General features: G+C 48.3%; 1 protein-coding gene across 6 annotated transcripts in view; it reads left to right on the forward strand.

Moving 5' to 3' along the window:
- Positions 1–714: 714 nt before the first annotated feature.
- The window catches only part of LOC115601888 (S-adenosyl-L-methionine-dependent tRNA 4-demethylwyosine synthase TYW1-like), a 53,579-nt gene continuing 34,251 nt past the window's right edge, over positions 715–20,042 (forward strand). Inside the window, exons 1-8 of one of the 6 annotated variants that reach the window (XM_030472382.1) lie at positions 715–772; positions 1,883–2,031; positions 2,717–2,857; positions 3,540–3,641; positions 4,428–4,622; positions 5,782–6,063; positions 7,261–7,383; positions 18,668–18,794. In XM_030472382.1, coding sequence (XP_030328242.1) covers positions 1,897–2,031; positions 2,717–2,857; positions 3,540–3,641; positions 4,428–4,622; positions 5,782–6,063; positions 7,261–7,383; positions 18,668–18,794 — 1,105 coding nt within the window. In that variant the 5' untranslated portion in view covers positions 715–772; positions 1,883–1,896. The other 5 variants (XM_030472389.1, XM_030472383.1, XM_030472388.1 and 2 more) reach the window with 5 other exon arrangements.

The raw sequence follows: 20,042 nt of genomic DNA on the forward strand, positions 1-20,042 counted from the left end.
TCGCAAGGCACCAGCAGGCAGATGCTCCTCCTGCGCAACCTTCCGTTCCCCGGCGACGGTGCTGGGCTCGGGGACTGCCGCCGCTTCTCCTCAGGCCTTGGCTGTCTACGTTCCTTGGCTGTTCCAGGAGGAAGAGTTCGGTTCACCCCATCGCACCCTGGGCGCTGTCACCCAGCACGGCAGCAGGGACGGGCCTGGCCCCGCCACTCCGGTCCCGCCTCTCCCCGCCACCCAGCGCTTCCCGGCCAAGGGCCATGCCAGGTGCCCGGCTCCACAGCCGCTCCCACAGGGGGCTGCCTCCGCCACAGCCACGTCTCCACACTGGATCCCCCACAGGCCTCCCACCGTAGACCGTCGCCGCACCCGGCGCCGGCGGTGCCGGCCGTCATTCACGCTCCGCTGCGCCATCCTGGGACGTTGTTGCGGTAGCCGCGATTCCGAAGCGCTGCCGCCGCGCCCGCACCACGGCCCCGTCAGGCAGGCGGATCCCCTGTGCGCGCGAAAATGTACACGGCGGCGGCCGCGGCTGCCACACGGGCGGGGAGCTGCTCTCGGGGCCGCCCCGCGCTGCCTACCCATTGGCCGGGGCCGCCGCGCGCTGTCTTGCCATTGGCTGAATCCACCTTGCCTTGCCTTGCCTCCTCTGTGGCCGCCCCTACGCATTCCCCGCCTCCCTGTAGCTCTGCAAAGTCTGTCCGGAGGGAAACGGCGCCTGGCGGCGGGGGGCGGCCGGAAGGGGTGGCCGTCAGGCTGAGGTGGTGGTGCTCCGCCGGTGAGGGGTGCGGCAGCGTCTGTTGCGGCGTGGCCGGAGCGGAGGGAGGCGGGTGTCCGTGCGAGGGCCGGGCGCTGCCCGGGAGGGACCGGGGCCGTGTGTTTGTGTGTGTGGGAATGGCCGAGCCGGGGTTGGCCGTGTACGAGCTCGGGGGTGTGTGGAGGGTAGCTGCAGCGGGGAGTATGTTCTGGTGGGTAATGGCCGTGTGGAGGATAATAACCGTGAGGTGGTTTTGGGGCAAGGGGACGAGAGGTTTGTGTGAGGATCTCCCGCAGAAGGTGGTTCCATGGGTTGGGCGAGCTCAGAGCAGGAATTAATGGTGTGTGCAGAGGGGCAGGTGTAGGGCAGGCACAGGGGTGAGGGGCGGGGAGGCAGCTCCAGCGGCGGTCAGGCACGGGGAGGGTGGGGGTGTTCCATGGGGAATTGCAGGGGGCTGCACGGGAGGTGGAACCGGGTTCCCGGGGTGCTGCAGTTTCCTGGAGCGCCCCTCAAGGGATTCGCTGGGGCTGCCGCAGAGCTGCAGCGCTCCCAGCTCTGGTCTTTGGGAGGTTCAGGTGGAGGGGTGAACGGCTTGCCCCCAAGATTGTGACCTGAATTGAGGTTTTGGTCTGGCCTTGAAACTGGGTCAAAGCTCTTGTAAGCAGTGTGGCACCTCATGTGTGTGAGCAAGGGTTGTGCTCAGCAGCAAGCTCTTGGAGGTGATTTCCCCCTTGACATGGAGCTTTGTAGCTCCAGAGATCTGCACATGTTGGGTCTGTGCAAAACTAAGGCCAGTATGATACCCTGGATGTTTTACGGAGATTGTTTCCTTTCAGACACTTGTACAGCTCAAGTGTTTTCTGCCTTTGCTTGTAACAGAACTGGTGCTCTCTAAGGAAAACCGAGAGTTTCCATAGGAGAGTCTGGACACAGGTGGAGCTCGGCTGGTGCACCTCTGAGGAGGTGAAGGCTCCTTGTAGTGTCTTGCCTTTAGCCAAAGGCTGTTTTTTGCAGAGCCTGGGATCAGGCTCGTGGCCTGAGCCTGCAGGTACGGGGTGGCTGGGTTTGTTGCGTTCATTCTGAATTTGTACTGTTGGAATCTGCTCTTGCTAAATCTGTGATCTATTCTAGATTTGGATGTCTCAATGGACACCTGGAGCTTCTTCTCTACTTGCCTGGTGTCCTTATGGCTGCACAGGCTTTATGTCTATTCTGCAGTTGCTTTTGGGATAAGCATTTGGATCATCATTCAGTTCTCCACCTCCAAACACCAAAAGAAGGTAGTTGACCATCTAAGTCCTTTGTCTGAGAAGATCCCAAAAATCTGTGTGTGGAAGCGAGTAGTTGCTGGAGAAAGGCACCCACTGGTGCAGTGAAATGTGCTACTTCACTGTGGGCCCACCTGGGTCGTTGCACATGCCAACTGTAGTTCAGTGTATCTGATGGTTATATTCCTCAGTCTGGGTTGTCTGATGTTTGTGGGTAACTGAAGGCCCTCATTGCTCTGATGTTAGAGCAGAACTCAGCTGAACACTTCCCATTTGTTACTGAGGGGGTGTGTCAGCCTGGGTCGCTCTGTCACTTCAGGCAAATCACTCTGCTTCTGCACAATATTTTCACGTTTCCTGTGATGTTAATGACAAGGTTGGGCTGGTTTTGGGACAAGAGTGGGATTAGGCCCCTCGTGCAGGTGTGTGAAATTCTGCTGCATGAGTTGGGAAGTTCTTGGCTTCAGCTGGAGCCTGTTATCTCCATGGCGCACGAGATGAGCGTGTTGTAGTGTGGCCTAGTTCAGAGAAAGCTACTTGTGTGTTTCTCTAGCGGTGAGAGACACTCGAATGCTTTGTTCCATTTGCATAGTGCTGAGAGTCTGGTCACAGGACTGGAATTTTCAATGCTTTTAGGAAAATGGGGTTACCATGGCTTTGAAAAGGGATGGAATGTGACACAGCACTTGTTTCACAGGGTGAAAAACCCACTGGGAATCCCAATTCTTCTGAAGGGGTAGAAGACAAACTAGTCAATGGATGTGCCACCCTGCAGGCAAAGGAGGTCTATGTTGCTGGGGTAAAGATTTTCTATGGGTCTCAGACTGGCACGGCAAAGGTACGAGTTACTTTTTTCTATGTGCATGACATGGAGTTGAAATGTTGTTGAGATTCGAGTATGGTGCTTGCCTTAGAAACACTACACTGTGTAAAAATCAGAGTTCATTAGGTCATGGGAAGTCATTGCCCAACGTGAAAGATAAGTGGAAAGTATATAAAAATAACAGATTTACTACTGCCTTTATGTGGAGTATGCAGGAGACATTATTATTATGAAGCTTAAAATTTACTCTTACAATATTATAGAATCCCAAATGGTTTGTGTTGGAAGGGACCTTAAAGCTCATCCAGTTCCAATCCCCTGCCACAGGCAGGGACACCTTCCACTAGAGCAGGTTGCTCCAAGCCCCTGTGTCAAACCTGGCCTCAAATATGCTCTTAATTTGCTAGCTGGTCTCCTTAGAGAGAAGTGCTGTTTCAGGTGCTTTGTCAAAAAGAAATTTCATTTGTGTGTGTAAATATAAAATCGCTAATCATAAAATTCATGTGATTCTCTTCTTCCAGCCAATATACTACTTTTTTTTTTCTTAATGTGAGGAATGGGTCCAGTACCCAGTTCTCCAGTGTCATTGTTCTTGCTGTGCTGGGAGAAGTGTTGTCTCTGGGCACAGCAGGGCTTGTTTGACCCTTACGGTACCTGGGTTGGAGCACTTGGTAACTTCCTATGTTTCTTTTTTCAGAGATTTGCCAGAGCTCTGGCTGAGGCAGTTATTTCCCTTAATGTGCCAGTGGAAGTCATTAGCATAGGAGACTATGATCCAGATGATTGTTTATTAGAGGAGGTAGGTACGTTGTAAATGGGAATAATAAATCCAAGCTTTTCCTGGGGTTGTGAAGGCTGTTTGCTTGTATTTCTCTCCAGTTATCCTGGAAATCCCCAAAGCTGTGCATTGAAATTTGCTTTCCTTCCATGGAAGCAAGTGCAGTCCATCAGCCCTCAGCAACAAATAGCTAAATGCTGAAAGTGCTGAGGAAAGGCTCATGTAGGACATGTGATGCTGAGTGTGGCTTTGTACAAGCCAGTTCTGTAACTCGGTGTGAGTAATGGACAGTAGCTGCACCAGGGACCCTGTTCAGTCTAAGACAGTGTACACCTGGGGAAGGGTTCAAAACTGGAATAAGTAGATGGTGATCCTTCTGTAGCTTTTAGACTTAAAAACTTCTTGTGAGCAGAATTTCTACTGGGGAATCCTTGATGGATTTTTCTTCTGTCAATATTGATAGTTGCTTTTCTAATCTATGGGGGGCATTATCGCTGTAAGAGTGCGTTCTGCAAGCTGTTGGTTGGGGTGGGAAAGGTAGGTGTCCTGTTCTGTTTTACCACTCCATTAAGCAGGGGAAAGAGAGCTTGTTCTCTTTTGGTTAATTTAAGATGGCTTTGCAGGGAGGATGGCCATCCACCACTGTTGGGATTATCACCTGCAGCATCCCACACCAAAAACTATTCACCCGGTCAGCAAAAATCTCATCTTTTGACTTATTTCAGGTGTCCACGTGGTCCAGCTCTCTTCCTGAAGTGCTCAGAAAAGTAGAATGATCTTTTCTCTATGTTCTGTTTATGTTCTTAGACAACCAGCAGGAACATCTGTGTGTTCTTGGTGGCTACATACACAGATGGGCAGCCAACCGAGAGCGCAGCCTGGTTCTGTAGGTGGTTAGAAGAGGCTGCGAATGACTTTCGCTTTGAGAAAACCTATCTGAAGGGCCTGAGATATGCTGTGTTTGGCTTGGGAAACTCTGTGTATGTTGATCATTACAACACAGTAAGTATCTCCTGTGCACCTTCTTTTGATTTCTGCTCCTCTGAAAGGCTGAGCTATCTTAAATGCTACATACCTGACCGTTTATGTGAGAATTGGCCCAGAAAGCCAATGGCGTTCTGGGTTGCATCCAAAAGAGCATGGCCAGCAGGTTGAGGGAGGTGGTTCTTCTCCTATATTCTGTTTTGGTGAGACCCCCCCTTCTGTTGCATCCAGCTCTGGGGCAACAACACGTGGGATGTGGAGCTGTTGGATCAAGGCCATGGAGATGCTGCACAGGCTGGAGCAGCTTTGCTTTGGAGACTGGCCGAGAGAGCTGAGCTGCTTCCGTCTGGAGAAGAGAAGGCTCTGGGGAGACCTTAGAGCAGCTTCCAGTGTCTAAAGAGGCTGATGAGAAACCTGGAGAGGGGCTTTGGGCAAGGGCATGTAGGGACAGGACGAGGGGGAATGGCTTTAACCTGACAGATGGGAGATGGAGATTGGCCATTAGGAAAAAATTCTTCCCTGTGAGTGTGGTGAGACACTGGCACAGGTTGCCCAGAGAAGTGGGCATATAGCAGTATCTGAGCCTTGTAATGAGTTTCATGTTGGTCAGAAAATTGACAAGGCATGACTTGTCACCTGGTTGGTATGTTTGTATAACTGGAGCCACAGGAAATGTGTTAGGCATGTGGCCATTTTGACCAACAAAACATAGCATAAAGAAGCTTGTTTCCAGAGCTCACCTCTTATCACATGGGTGTGATAGCAGAGGTGTTTTCAAATCATAGAGTGCTTTGGGTTGGAAGGGACCTTAAAGCTCATCCAGTTCCAACCCCCTGCCACGGGCAGGGACACCTTCCACTAGAGCAGGTTGCTCCAAGTCCCTGTGTCCAACCTGGTCTTGAACACTGCCAGGGATGGGGCAGCCACAGCTTCTCTGGGCACCCTGTGCCAGGGCCTCATCACCCTCACAGGGAAGAATTGTTTTCCTACTGTCTAATCCAGGCGTGGTGGTGTTCAGACTGTGTGCTCTGAGTCGGCAGGTGAGGGAGAGTCCAGAAGTCCCTGTCCTGCAGTCATCTGCAACCAGCTTTCCAGGCTTGGTCCTTGCTTTCTTAGTTGCCTGCTTTGTTTAACTTGGCCTTCATTTAATTTCCCTCTAACTTTGATCCTGTCCCAGGTTGGAAGAAATATTGACAGGTGGCTGTGGATGCTCAGCGCCAGCCGGATCATGACTTGTGCTGAGGGGGACTGCAATGTGGCCCAGAGCAAGCATGGCACCATTGAGGCCGACTTTGAAGCCTGGAAAGCCAAGTTCCTCAGTCGGCTCCAGGCACTCTGCAGAGGGGAAAAGAAGCCCTGCAGTGGGAAGTGCAAGAAAGGGAGGTGCAAATCTCCAGGGAAGCAGAGCAAGGAAAGTTCAGACCATGAACATGGGGCATCGGAATACGAGAATACTGAGGTAAAGCCCAAATTCATGAGACCTTATTTCTCGTTTAGTGCCCCTTGGAGCACTGTTTGACTTCTTTCCTTTCTCCTACAGCCCAGAGGGGTGCTGTGGGAGCTTGATACTTCTTTTTTCTGGAGGAGAGGGGGAAGAGGGATGAGATCCCGTGACAGATAACAAGTAGAATAAGCCACCCAAAAAGAAGGACCAAAGAATTAGTGATGAATGATGGACCTAGGCTAGATGGCATATATATGATAAGGGAGTCTTCCTCTTGGGTAGGGTGAGGTATGTGTTGTGATAGGTGCTCCAGGGAGCCAGTCTGGGTTCTCTTCAGAGCCTTTGCTTTTTCTCATGGCTAAGTTCACTTCACATTTAGTTCTCTGTGAGCAGTTAACCTGCTTCCATTTCAACTTGGGGAAATTTAGGTGCTTTGCCTGCATTCCAAGGTTTTTCCAAAGGCAGCTGGGGGAGTGTTATCTGAGCAAGTCCTGTATTTGCTCTGAATGTGTGTCTGTAATCGTTTGTGTGTCTTCTGGAGTGTTTGTTGATTGCAGGTTTGAATAAGAAATCCTCTCTCTTGCTCTACAGTGCAAGACCCAGAGCTGCTATGGCACTTTAAATGACTGTGATGGCCATGTTGAATTTTGTAGGAAAACAAGGGCTTTTCTGGCTGAGTGGTTTTGACGGTGCTGCCTGCTGCAGGAACAAAGGGAATAAATATTGCTGTTACATGAGTGCTTTTCTGCTGTACTTTGCCTGTGTACAAAAAGGGAGATGGTGTTTCTGCTCTGTGAAGAGTTTGATTAAAAAGCAGATTTCTCACTCCCTGCTCATCAGACACCAAAGGGCACTTGGAGGAATTGAAGGGGTTTAGGCTTCCAGATGAGTACAGTGGGAGTCTGACTCCTCTGATTGCCTCTCATGGGATCAGATGGGCACATGAGGGAAATGCAGCAGTCTGGAGGCAAGAAAGGTGGGCTGAGCTTCAGGCAGTCTGTGCTACTGAACTCTTAAATACACACTGAAGAAAGCCTCAGGTTTAAATGCATCTTGTACACATTATACAGGTTATTGGTAGATTGTTCTTTGTTTTTCAGTATCTTTGCTGAGTGTGAGAGCTGATTTCACTGGCAGCATAGATGAAGGTCTAATGTTTAACATTCAGATACATTCCTCGCTTTGATTTTTCTCCGATCTCTTCTTACACAGGCAGAGGCGTTGTTTGACACCAGTAGTGAGGCGGAGGCTGATGCTGAGGAAGCTGGAGGGACAAATTCTGTCGTTGATGTTGAAGATCTTGGCAATATCATGAGGCACATGAAGCAAGCAAAGGTACCGCTGTTACAGCGAGTGTGGAACTATCGGGTCTTTGTCACTGATCAGTTGAAGTGATTAAAATACATTTGCTGGATTTGAATTGGTAGGGTCTAGTTAGAGGGAGAGCAAAATAGGAGCTATTGGAGAGCCTGTCCTCAAACAAGAATATACTTGGAGGTGTGTTGGATATACTTGCCAGCTAACGGGGACTTGTTCATTGAGCAAATGCTGCAGTGGTAACCTGTTATTGTCAGTCAGAGGGAAAATTGCTTCCACTGTTCAGATCTGAGTATCCGTCTCTGTCGCTGTGGTTCACAGTCCAGTGTCTAAACACAAATCTTGTTACTGGATCTGCCCATGGGAGCTTGATCTGGCCTGTGCTGAGCCTGGCAAAGACAACCATAATCCTGCTTTATTTCAGGGTATTGTGTCCTGTGTGGTTCCGTTCATGTTTCTTTTTCTGCGTTCAGTCTGCAAACAGAATACATCAAACTCGTTTATCTGGTTAGCACACAGGGAGGAGTGAGGATACGCATAGGTACTAGGCTGAGCCTTAGTGTGTTCCCCACACTTTTTGCTGGCTGAGCAGTTGGCAGTTGGGATGGGAAGGGTCTGCCCCAGGAAGGACCTGGGATGTCTGTGTTGCCACCTGCTGACTATTTCCCCCTTAGCAATCTTTCTGTGGTGGGGTCTTTCCCTGCTAACCCTTGAGCTGCTCTCCACCCCTTCCTCAAAAACCTACCTCCGTCTGTAACTGCACCTTCCTTATCTTGCATGCCTCTATGCTGTGGACTTCTCACAGCTTTTTCCTGAAACTCCGGGCCTTGGATCACAGGAGCTGTGTGCTCAGAAGGAGAGCACAGGATCTCTGTTCCTCACCTTAGGGAGGGGAAAGGAGGTAAAATCCTCCCCACTGCTTGTAACAAGCTCTGTGAGGAGAGTAGCTCCAGTGACTTGGGGCAAGGCAGGCTGCTGTGTGAGGGCTCCTGCCGCTGAGCTTGTATGGACCTGGTGCACTGCAGCTTGCACGAGAAGATGAGCCATTTGGAGGGAGAAGGGCTCAGGCTCTCCGTGTGTGGCTGTGCTGTGGTCCTTTCTCCTCTCCTGCCTGCGTGTACTCGCCACCAGAGGTCAGTGACAGAAAAGGAACTGCGTCTTCTGTAGCTCCATGCCCTGGGAGCTGAGCGAGGCCAGGAGAGGGAGGTGGTGCTGTCCATCAACTCTGTGAAAAATCCGACATTGAGTTTTCACTGACTGAAATCTGGCATCACCATGATCACGCAATAGTGTCAACCAAGTTTCTCTGTGTAGATCAGGTTCTCGTGGCTCTGCCCTAAGCAGCCCCTCTGATCTGAGGGGCAGCTTCTGCCAAGCACAGACACTCGTCTGCAGCGGTGAGCTGTGGTTTCTGATCTGATGGCAAACGGTTGTTCTGCCTTGACAGCTGGATGCTGCCCTCTTGCCTCTGCAAATGGTGAAGTCCTGAGAGTGCAGGTGTTGGGTGGAACTGGAAGTACACTCTTCTTGTGCATGGAAGTGTCCTGGCCCTTTTGGATATGAGCTGTTGTCAGCTGGTGAGGCAGGAGGCCCTAAAGCCGTGGATCAGCCTTCCTGTGTCACTGATACCACTGAGCTGCGCTGCTCTAGTCATGTCCAGGTTTTTGGGTTAATTTTGAAGCTTTAAATGATGTAGTTCTCATTCCTGGCCCCTCTATTCCTGTTCTGCATGGCTGATCAGCCTAGCTGTAATCTACATTTCTGGTTTCATGCTTTTGTAACCAGAGCAGGTAGAGGTGAAAGGGCTTCCAGCGGTGACTTCACGTAAATCCTCGACTCCCCTGAGTGGGGCAATGACAGGAGATAGCTCTGTACACGTACCCTGAGGAGGCCGAGCTGATGGCTGTCCTTCATCAGCTGGAGGAGGAATGACTTTGTCTGGGTGGCGAATCTCCCAGGGAATGTGCGTGTTGACTCACAGCAGGTTTATGCAAACACTTGAATTGTAAAATGGTCCCATAGGTGCAGTTATTTACTATAAAGAAAATAAGTGCTGAAGACTTGATATGAAAGAGCAGGATGATCTGCATTTATGAAAGTAATTTGTCATGATCAGCCTCTCCTGCTCCCAGGCAGGAAGATTTAGTTGTTTAAATCTCGGTTGAAGTCATATCCTCATTTTAGTGGCTGTGAGTTTGTACAATGAGAAATTTTCTTTTATACATGAGCTGCTTTGTCCCTTGAGCCGTTTTTCCTCTTGCAGAATGCTGAACTGTGTAAACTGAGTCTGACACTTCTGTTTTACACTGATGTCATCTGTTGTCTTGCAGTATTCCCTCCCAGCACAGGCAATGCTTTGGGTTTTTGTAGCTGAACTATCCACACACAAGCTAACAAGTTTGAAGAGAACTTGTGTACTTCAGGGTTCTGTCACAGGTGCTTCTTCATACACAGTTACTTGGGTCTGAAACGTGCTTAAGCAGTTTTGAGCACAGATTTTGTGGATGTCAGTGTTGTTTGTTAACTCCTCTGCATATAGGAGGTGGATTAGGAGGTTCTGTCTGTGCAATATGGTTAATTTGCAACGATTTAGGGTCCAGCTTGGATCTCTTTTGCAGGCACGTAGTGCCTCCAGTGAGAATCACTCGTGGATAAGACAGATGTACAGTCACAGATGATGAAAATTTCTTGGACAGCAATTTTTTGGACAACAAAAGCTTGTTGTCCTGCTTTTTATGGGCTGGCAGAGTGAAGCTGTGGAGTGTATCTAATTTGTGTTTGCTCACATCTCTGCAGGTGATCTTAATTTAATTTTGCATCCATCTCCTGTTGCTTGACCTGATGGAAGTCAAGGCTGAGTTCTGTTCTACTGCTTTTTTCCATGTGTTTCACTGCACTTCACAAAGTATTGCCAAAGGGCTTGAGACAGATGCTGGGTTCTTGCAGTCATTTGGGTCAGGCAGATGGACTCAGGAGTTCAAGGTGGATGTCAGAAGCTCTCTTCCTGGCAGAGTCGTAGCTATTCTATACTCTCCCTTGGGAAAGAGATGGAGTTCAAAGAGCTTCTGAGGGTGAAGATACACAATTCGAGGTGATGGTGCCTTTTGCAAGCTGAGTCTGAGCACAAAAGTTGGCACGAGGTTGGGTGGCAACAGGAAATCATTCAAATATATAAAATGGTGGCTGATACTAAAGTAAATCCCACACTTGGTTTACCAAATCACATACTATGTGGTGGTGACTGCTTCAGAGCTGCTAAAAACCAGCCCTTTGTTTGCTGAGTAATTAAACTTTTGGAACTTGCTGCAGGGGATATAGTTGCAAATGATGCTGACCAGGGTCCTGAGCTGGACCCAAACCTTGATGCGAGTGCAGATAATGGCTGTGGTTTCATGAGGGGAATTGCTGGGCATGGAAGTTCACCGGTGGGTAATAGGACCATAGCCTGAAGGAGGCCTGGGGAGGTCTGAGGCTGCTTCTCTTGGGTGCCTGGTGATCCAAGGCTGTGGTGCCAGGCAGGGACGGATTATGCACAAGTAGGTGGGTGAAGGTCTGGGCTTTCTCTGCATTTGCTGCCCTTCCAGCTGCTTGTTTGTAGGCTGAGAACCTGTTCTCCAAATGGCTTTTATGCACCAGGAGAAGGCAGTGGTGGTTCTTAGTGAATGTAATAGCTAAGTGGACTTCTACAGTTGTGGCACATTTTCCCTGTCCTCCAAAGTTACTCCCCTGAAATGTGTTTATCAGATCAAAGGTGAAATCTAATGGGTGTGTTTGTGGCCTGAAGGACTGCTATTAATCACAGGGACACCATTTCTTCATGTAGATTGTCTCCCACAGCTGGGAGATTGTGATAAACTGGAAAGACAGATCAATTTAGACTTGTTCCCAGGGAATGAAATGGCTTTATTAACCTTCATATTTATAAACTGCAGGCACGAGTAATAGTGATGATAATACCCTAATTTTGTGTTGATGGGCTGGGAAGCAATCAAATGGGCATATTGTGTTGGCCCAGTTTTGAGATTGATGTTCTTGTTTTCTCAAACAAAGCCTAATGATGCTGACAGTCACATTTGCAATGTAAACGCAGAGAGAGCAAGGGGGTGAGAGAGCAAGAACGAGATGGGGTTTATAGGAAATGGTATATGATCAAGAAGTTTGTTTCTTTCTATGTCCATTTGCCATGGTGGATGTTTCCTGATCCCCTTTAGCATTCTCCCCTAAGCCATTCTGTGGAAGCTGTTCACCACCCCTGGGACTGTCCATCACCCCCTTTGTGAGCGTGTGATGGCTGTGCAAGACCAAACCTTGCTGGCACTGGGTGAAAAACTTCTGGTGAAGTTCTATTTGAAATGGGGCAGTGGGTGTTAAGGTGTAAGGTGCTTCAGCTGTAAGGTTTACAGAAAAAGGGTTGTCTGCAACTTTGAGTTGCAGGCAGAAACTTGTTGGAGTCTACAACAATTGTTAGCTGTATTTTAAGCTACCTGCATGAGGCTGGGGTATTTAACTGTCAGATATAAAATCAACTAAAAATGATGTACATGTTTAGAGCTCTCCAAAAACTTCGTGTAACTTTCACTGGGTGAAAGATTCCTATAGGAACAATGTGCTCTTATCTGCAGCAGCTCATTTGGCCGCGCTGGGCTTTGACCTCTGCTGCTCTGCCTTGGAATTCAGTGTGAGCCTACATTTTAAAACAAGCTTTGATAAATATCCTTTAACTGTTTGGGGACTACTTCTAGCATTAAAATCTGGATTTGTCACAGGGACACTCCACTCTTTCCTTCAAATCTTTCTTCTCTAACCTTGGCTATTGAAAAGGATTATAATTCATAAATAACATTACAAGAGCTCTTGAGGCTTGCCTTTTCTATGTAGCTCTTGGGAGTCCCTGATAAATAAGGGGGAAAAAAGAAAAATTACTTTAAAGGTAAGCTCAGGCTGGACATTGTGATTCTGGCTCCCTTGAGGAGCCTGTAAAGGGCGATGAGCTCTGTGTATGAAGACTCTTCTTTTTGCCCTGGCTGGTAGATGCCATAGCCTTTGCTGTTCTTGAGTCTACTGTAAATTAGGCAGTAACAGGGGAGCGAAGCAGAGCCGATGGCTATAAACAAGTCTCAAAGTGTGAAATTCATGCCCAGTGTTGGGCTTCCTGTTTGTTTGCAGCCTTTTCTTGAGCACCCTGGGGTTGGAGATGACCAAGGCTTGGCCTGCAGCAGCTCAGCCCACCTGCCTCCCGCTTCTCACAAGCTTTGTGCTGCATTGCTCAGGTGCTTTTTTTTCTTGTGCATGTTTTAAGGTGCTTGTCAGCCAAAGAACACAGCTGAGAGATGCCCACAAACCAATGCACACAGTAGTTATCTGCTGAGAGTAGTTAGTGGGAGAAGCATGGAGAAAGTGGCCTGTCGATCTCATTGCTGTATCCAAGGAGAGCAGCACAAGGATGTCCTGGGGGAGTGCAGTGTCTGTCATCAAATGAATCTGAATCAGGTGTTAGGAGGTGCAGCGGCTGCACCCATGTTCTGCAGGACAAGCCCCTCAGGCTGGGCCTGCAGCTGCAGCAGCTCTCCGTGTTCTTGCTTGCAGTGGTCAGCTCAGTTTGTAGGTGGCTCTCAACTGCAAACACATCCTCATCTTGTCCAGTGTCCCCCTGCTCTGTGTGAAGGGCAGCTATGGGCAGTGGGAGCTGCTTTTTCCTTCCTTTGGCTGGCATCTAGTCCCTGCTGCCTCAGCATAACGTGAGGGACCTTCTGCTACTCTGCCACGTGGGGAGGTGTGTGTGGATGGAGATTTCCTTCCAGCTGGTTATTGAAAAGTCACAAAGGTTTCTATTCCAGGAGGAAATGTCTTGCTTCCAAGAGAACTTCTCAGGGGCTTTCCCCATTTCAGGGACACTTCCTGAAAATACATGCCGTGATTTTTGCTCTCGATCAGGACACTTCCTCTGTCAGTCCTGGCAGGGTAATGGATTGCCAAGATCCCCATCTCTCAGCTGTCATGCTTTCAATCCTTAGCTGCTTTTTGCTTCAGGCTTTTGTGCTTAACTGGAGCAGGTATGGAGCTTGTGGTTGCCTCTAGTAGCTACTTCTAATAAGGTTTTCGTGCTGTTGGGGTGTTTGCTGGTTCACAGATTACTCAATCCAAGGTTCCAGTTTTCATCTTTGTGCTCACTTGCAAATGCTCAAACCCATTCTCCCTGTGACTGACAGCAGCGAGAGTATCCCGTGCTATCTAAGACTGGCAGGGCCTTTCATCTATGGGCTAAGCAAACTGCAGTGCTGTCGCCATCTGTTCAGCTGGGTTGTGACAGCCAGAGCTTTGTACCTGGAGCAGGAAGATGCCCAGGTGTACTAGCAGGGTTCTGCTCCTCTTCTGTTGTGTTCAGGAGTAGCTGTGTGGAAGTCTGCTCCCTGTCCCAGTTTTTCCCTGTATGTTTTAGTCCTGCAGAAGGTTGTTTTGCAAGGAGACAAGTGCTGTTCCTGTGGGCAGCCTGATGTCTAATCCACTTTTCTGAAACCTTCAGGTGGTTCTTGCCTGTGGCGCCACTGACAGATGAGCCTGAACTAAGGCACAAGTTGTCAGCTTTTCTAGCTGTCTTCTTGCCACTGCAGTACTGATTCCAGAGCTCTGTGGCTGTGAACTTCAACTCTTCATTCGTGTAATCCATGAACTTTTATATTCCATTTAACAACTCCACTGGGAATGTTGTACTAATGTTCCTTGCTGCCAGGCAGGCTTTCTCTCTGACAGCCTTGCCAATGTTTTCCCTGAGCGCTGGTTCTGTTAGTCCTGGATCCAGCCCTTGATTATTGTTTTCTCAAAGTTTGTGCCTTTCATTTATTAAAAGGCCCTGGAGCCTTTTGATGGGTGAGACTATAAATCACGAAAAGGCCAGGTGTTCCCTCTTGTTTGGCCTCTGGAAGGTTAAGCAGGAAAGATGTTAAGGCAGAACTGGGATATTCTGGGTGTCATTTTCCTTCTGGGAGTAGAAACTTCTTGGGAACATGATTTTTCAGCCAAGGCACATCACCGTATCAAGCCATGTGGCTAAAAATGATAAGTAAACTTAGGGAATACTACTTTGCATGGTGTTTAGGTCTTCTATTTTTTTTTGCACCTCTGCAATATTGATTTGAAGAGTGTTTGATGTAATAAAATGGAAAACACAAGGGTATATTGGGCACCTTGGTATCCTGGAGAGAGCACATCAAAGAGAAGAAGTCGCAGTTGTATGTCCTGTGGGTCATATTTGAATGTGGCAGAGGATGAGTTTGGTAGGTATATTTGTATGAAATCTTTTGAAACGCTCGAACTGTGATTTGTCAGAGAGGCAGTGACACCTCTGCCTTGGCATAGAATCACAGAGTGGTTTGGGTTGGAAGGGACCTTAAAGCTCATCCAGCTCCAACCCCCTGCCATGGGCAGGGACACCTTCCACTAGAGCAGGTTGCTCCAAGCCCCTGTGTCCAACCTGGCCTTGAACACTGCCAGGGATGGGGCAGCCACAGCTTCTCTGGGCACCCTGTGCCAGCACCTCAGCACCCTTCCAGGGAAGAACTTCTGCCTAAGAGCTCATCTCAATCTCCCCTCTGGCAGGTTAAAGCCATTCCTCTTGTCTTGTCCCTACAGGCCCTTGTCCAAAGCCTCCCTCCAGGTCTCTTGTAGCCCCTTTAGGCAGTGGGAGCTGCTCTAAGGTCTCCCCTTAAGGAGCCTTCTCCAGGCTGACCCAGCCCAGCTCTCTCAGCCTGTCTCCAGAGCAGAGCTGCTCCAGCCCTCGCAGCATCTCCATGGCCTCCTCTGGCCTTGCTCCAACAGCTCCACGTCCCTCTTGTGCTGTTGCCCCAGAGCTGGATCAGGGCTGCAGGGGGGGTCTCCCCAGAGCACAGCAGAGGGGGAGATTTTCCTCCCTGGACCTGCTGCTAGCACTCTGGGGATGCAGCCCAGCACATGGTGGGGGTCCTGGACTCAAGCACACACTGAAGCCGGGTCATGGGGAGCTTCTCATAGACCAACATCCCAAGTCCTTCTCCTCAGGGCTACTTTCAATCCATTCTCCGCCAACCTGTGTTTGTACCTGGGATTGCCCTGACCCACATGCAGGACATTGGCCTTGTTGAACTTCATAAGGTTCCCACAGAATGCTGAGGTCTTTGCTTGTGTCTGTACCCTGTGTCAGATATCCTCTGCTCTTAACCCATCAAAAATGGACTTCTGCCTTCCCATACACTATGTGCTACTACTGCCTGTTGCGCTGCCTGTATGGCAGTGAAAGGGAAAAGGTGGGGTTTTTGCCTTCACCTGTAGAGGAGGTGATTGTAAGTCTTTACACCTGAGGTTCAGTTGCTTTTATTCAGGTCTGCTTCTATGGCAGTAGCAAAAACCCTTCCTGCAGCAGGAGCTGTGCTGGGCCTGGAGGTACCATTGGAGTGTATCCCCAGGTTTTCTCATCTGTCAATGTGTTTTCTCATCCTTTGTCAATGCAGACCGGAGGATGTCTCTTGAGTTTTTTGGTGGTGTGGTATTTCCAGGGCCTGAAAAGCTGGCTCTTGTCACTGCTTGCTTGATTTGTTGTGGAAAGACAGTAATTTGCCTTGGATTTACTGAAGGACTTTCTGCTAAATCACCAGAACTTGAGAAGTTTGCTCTGTGCAGTTAACTTTGCTCACACCACTCAAACCCTAAATAATAGATATGAAATGTTTATTAAGCAAAAAGTAGAACTCCCAGGGCTGTGAATTTTATTTCCCACAAGAAATACCTGGAGCCAGTCACTTGCCAAACTGAACAAGCCAGGTAGTGCAGCTCAAAGAAAAACAATTTATGATTTTCCTTACAGGCTTTCCATCGGGACTGGGGAGGGAAATTATCATCTCTGTGAGGAAAAATGAGTATTGAAATGTGTTTCTGCCCTGCCAGTAAGGCAATTTTACTTGTTGTTCTTATGTTCAGGTGCTTTCCTCAGGTATTGCTGTAAGAGACACAACAGGCAGACCCTTGAGATTCAGATAGACCTTTCCTGTATCTGAAGGCTGTCTTGGGCAGGATGTTTCATTTGTACTTAAGTCAATTGCTGCATTTTTAAAATTATGATTGCAGGGGGTTGGAACCAGATGCTCTTTAAGGTCCCTTCCAACAAAAAACATTCCATGATATGATTCTATGTGTTCCATAATGCAGCTTTGGTTCTTCTGGGAGAATTAACCTGGCATGAGATTGTAGAGCAGACAGGCCAGCATGTGTCCACTTTTAAATCCTGCACAGCATTTTGCTCTGAGTAGCTCACAAATGTGTGCTCAGATGGTGCCTTTCTTTTTCAGTTGAATGGCTGGGCCTAGTTCTGGGTTAAGTGATAGCTTGTGGGAGAAGAAGCTCTTTGTTTAATACTTAATAGTAAAAAGATGAAGATTTTATCCCCTTCCTTCCTTATGTGTGGGCCAGCGCAAACCTTATGAAGTTTGGCAAGGGCAAGGTCCTGCACCTGGGTCAGCTCAATCCCAAGCACAAACACTGGCTGGGGGAGAATGGATGGAGCAGCCCTGAGGGGAAGGACTTGGGGGTGTTGGAGGACGAGAAGCTCCCCATGACCTGGCTTCAGTGTGCGCTTGAGCCCAGAACCCCCCCGTGTGCTGGGCTGCACCCCCAGAGCGTGAGCAGCAGCTCAGGGAGAGGATTCTGCCCCTCTGCTGCGCTCTGGGGAGACCCCCCCTGCAGTCCTGATCCAGCTCTGGGGCAACAGCACAAGAGGGACGTGGAGCTGCTGGAGCGAGGCCAGAGGAGGCCATGGAGATGTTCTGGGAGCTGGAGCACTTAGTGGGAGCTGCCCCTGCCTGTCACAAGGGGTTGGAGCTAGATGGGCTTTGAGGTCCCTTCAACCCAAACCATTCTGTGGTTCTATGATTAATATTTTACTGTTGAAGCATCTTGCCAGTAAAACAAGTCTCAAGAAACTAGCTTTTAAACCCAGCAAATGACAGGTGCTTTATAGCACTGCCTTTGAGGGAAGTTCTGCTGTGTTATAGAAAGCAATGAAATCCTGCCTAAAAATTCAGCAAAGTGAAAGGAAGTAGAAGATGGAAACACCTTGGACCACGTTGTGTTACTGGTCATTAGAAAACACCTTCCTGAACAACCTCTCTGAAAGTGTGAGCAGTTTTATTCAAGATGAGTAGGGAAGGTAATAACCTTTGTCCCTAAATGGTCTACTCTCCTATTTCCTTTTCAAGTGCTTATTAGGAACTGTTTTGTCCTTGAACCTCTGAGTCTCCGGTTTTGTTTTGGGTTGTTTGGGGTTTTTTTGTTCAGTTGGGTGGTTTTACTTTTTCTTTTTTCTTCTGGGGCTCCTTTATTTTCTGAAATTTTGCTCAGATACACGAGAAATCTGTGGTTTCCTTCGTGATGCCAACAGTTGGTGGGTAGACTCAAACTGGAAGTGTTTGTATGAACTTCTTGATGTCTTTGGCGTGAAGGAGGCTTGGATGGGAGTTAACCCCATTTGTGAAAACAAAATGTCCTCAGTTGGGTTTTGGTGGTTGTTTATCCATATCTCCTTTAATATTTCAAAACCAGCCATAAAGGGATGACAGATTACAAGCTGTGTGAAATAGCAAAGTAATTATTTACACTTTCATGCTTCTTCGTGCAGATGTGAAACAATAAATACCCATAAAGTCTCAAAAGTGACACACAGTGTCACTTACTCCTGGGCTAAGTCATGGTAGCAATGTGGTTTTCTTCCCTGACCTGTCCCAAATAACTGGGACAATAGATGCTTGTCACTCCAGGCAATGGTTTGTTCCCTCTGGTTTGTGCTCTGTGGAGAGATGAGGTTATTGTGCAGCCATGAAACACTTGGGCTTTAATCCTGGGGGTCCCACTCAATCTCACATGAGATTCAAACAGCTTGTTTCTTAAAATGTCCTAGAGAATGTTATTAAATCACAGAATCACAGACTGGTTTGGGTTGGAAGGGACTTTAAAGCTCACCTAGTTCCACCCCACCTACCTTCCACTAGCCCAGGTTGCTTGAACTGGTTGCTGTGTTAGTAGAACAAATCCACCTGGTTTCTGGTGTGGTGATTTTTTTTTTATTTTTTATTTTTTTAATGTATTTTCTGTTTTAAATCACTGAAAGATCAGAGTCTGATGGGAAGAGGGATAAAAAGCAGAATTCCAGGAATGCAAGAATTAATGTGTGGACACTTGTGTCAGTTTTAAGCTTAGCAGGTCTGTGGCTGAACTGTGCCACAGCATTGAAACTGTGATGCTTGGATCTAAATGGTTGTAATTCCTTGTCTTTAAACAGAGAGAACGTGAGCTCGAGGAAGGAGATGTTGGAATGAGCTTGACTCGAGAGAACGCTGGGAGGAAGGAGGAGGGTGGGAAGCGAGAGATGATAACCCCAGCTCTGAGAGAAGCGCTCACAAAACAAGGTGAGGTTCTGCAAAGACCAGATGATGTCCCAGGCTTTGAAGTCTTAGTGGTAGACTTTTAGCAAACCAAGTGACAGATGATGTTCTTTTTTAGAGGTGCTACTCTGGACCCTCAGTCGTGGCAGGCTCTGACCAGAGGCAGGACAGGGCTTAGGCAGGGGCCGTTGGTACCTGATCATTGCAGGGGAGGAATCTGAAGCTGGGTCACACATCTGAGCATGATGCACTCAGGGTGTGGTGAGTGTGTCAGAGTTCAGGGGGTTTAATGTAGCTGCTAAAGCAGCTTGGGAGAGAAGATGATAGTCCCACATGCCTTTAGCTCCCAGAGTGTATGTTCCTCAAAGACTACTTAAGGATCAGCTTTGCCCCTGCTTTTACTTCGGTTTCAAACTCTGATTTTGTTACTGAAACTATATTTCTGGAGAAGAAGGTAGTTCAAATGAACTTTGCCAATCCACTGATGTTTAGATCAGCGGCCTTCCAATGAGCTGTAGAGAACTTAATGCCCTTTTCAGAACAAAGGAGGACAAGCTCGAGAAGAGCTTGACTGAGGGCCCTGCAGTTGAGAAGCCTCAGTTCTGAGTGGCAGAGCCAGGAGAAGGGTGACGGGAGCTTCTGTTCAGCTGGAGACTGAAGGGAGTTTAGTTTAATTTCTTTTATTTCTTAGGATGAGAATGTGTTCAGTTTTTCTTGCTTGCTAAATCAATAGAATCTCTTCTGTTGCTGCTGAGAACACACTTCTGTTATTGCAGTGGAGGCACCTTGCTTCAGAGCTGGGCTCTGATTTTCTAACTATGTCCTGTGTGAGTCCAGCAGCTGTGGGATCCCAACACCTTTGCTTCCCAGGATTGGCCTGAGCTTTTGTAAGTGACTGGTGGTGTGTTTGCCCATGGTCATTGGGGTTTTTTCCATTGACATTAGCACAGCTATAAAATAAAGAGCCATTCTTCAAATGCATAGTCTGAAGGAACAAAGTGAAGGCTTGGCAAGGAGTGACAGTGACTTTCCTCTGCTCTTTGTGCCTGTAGTGGTGCTGCTGGGACCAGTGGAGAGTTTGTAGGAGGCTGGTTCAATACATCTTTTCAGTTTCAATTGTGAAGGCTGCAATGTGACAGACTGCAGTGTGCTGCAGAGCAGCCACAGCACTGTTACAACCTTAGATTCCTTATTTACTCATTTATGTAGTTACTAGTGTTGTCTGTGTTTTATCCAGAAGTCTCATTGTTCTATCTGCCTGCAGGCAGTTCA

The sequence above is a fragment of the Strigops habroptila genome, assembly GCF_004027225.2.
Source record: "Strigops habroptila isolate Jane chromosome 13 unlocalized genomic scaffold, bStrHab1.2.pri S16, whole genome shotgun sequence".
Classification (NCBI taxonomy): domain Eukaryota; kingdom Metazoa; phylum Chordata; class Aves; order Psittaciformes; family Psittacidae; genus Strigops; species Strigops habroptila.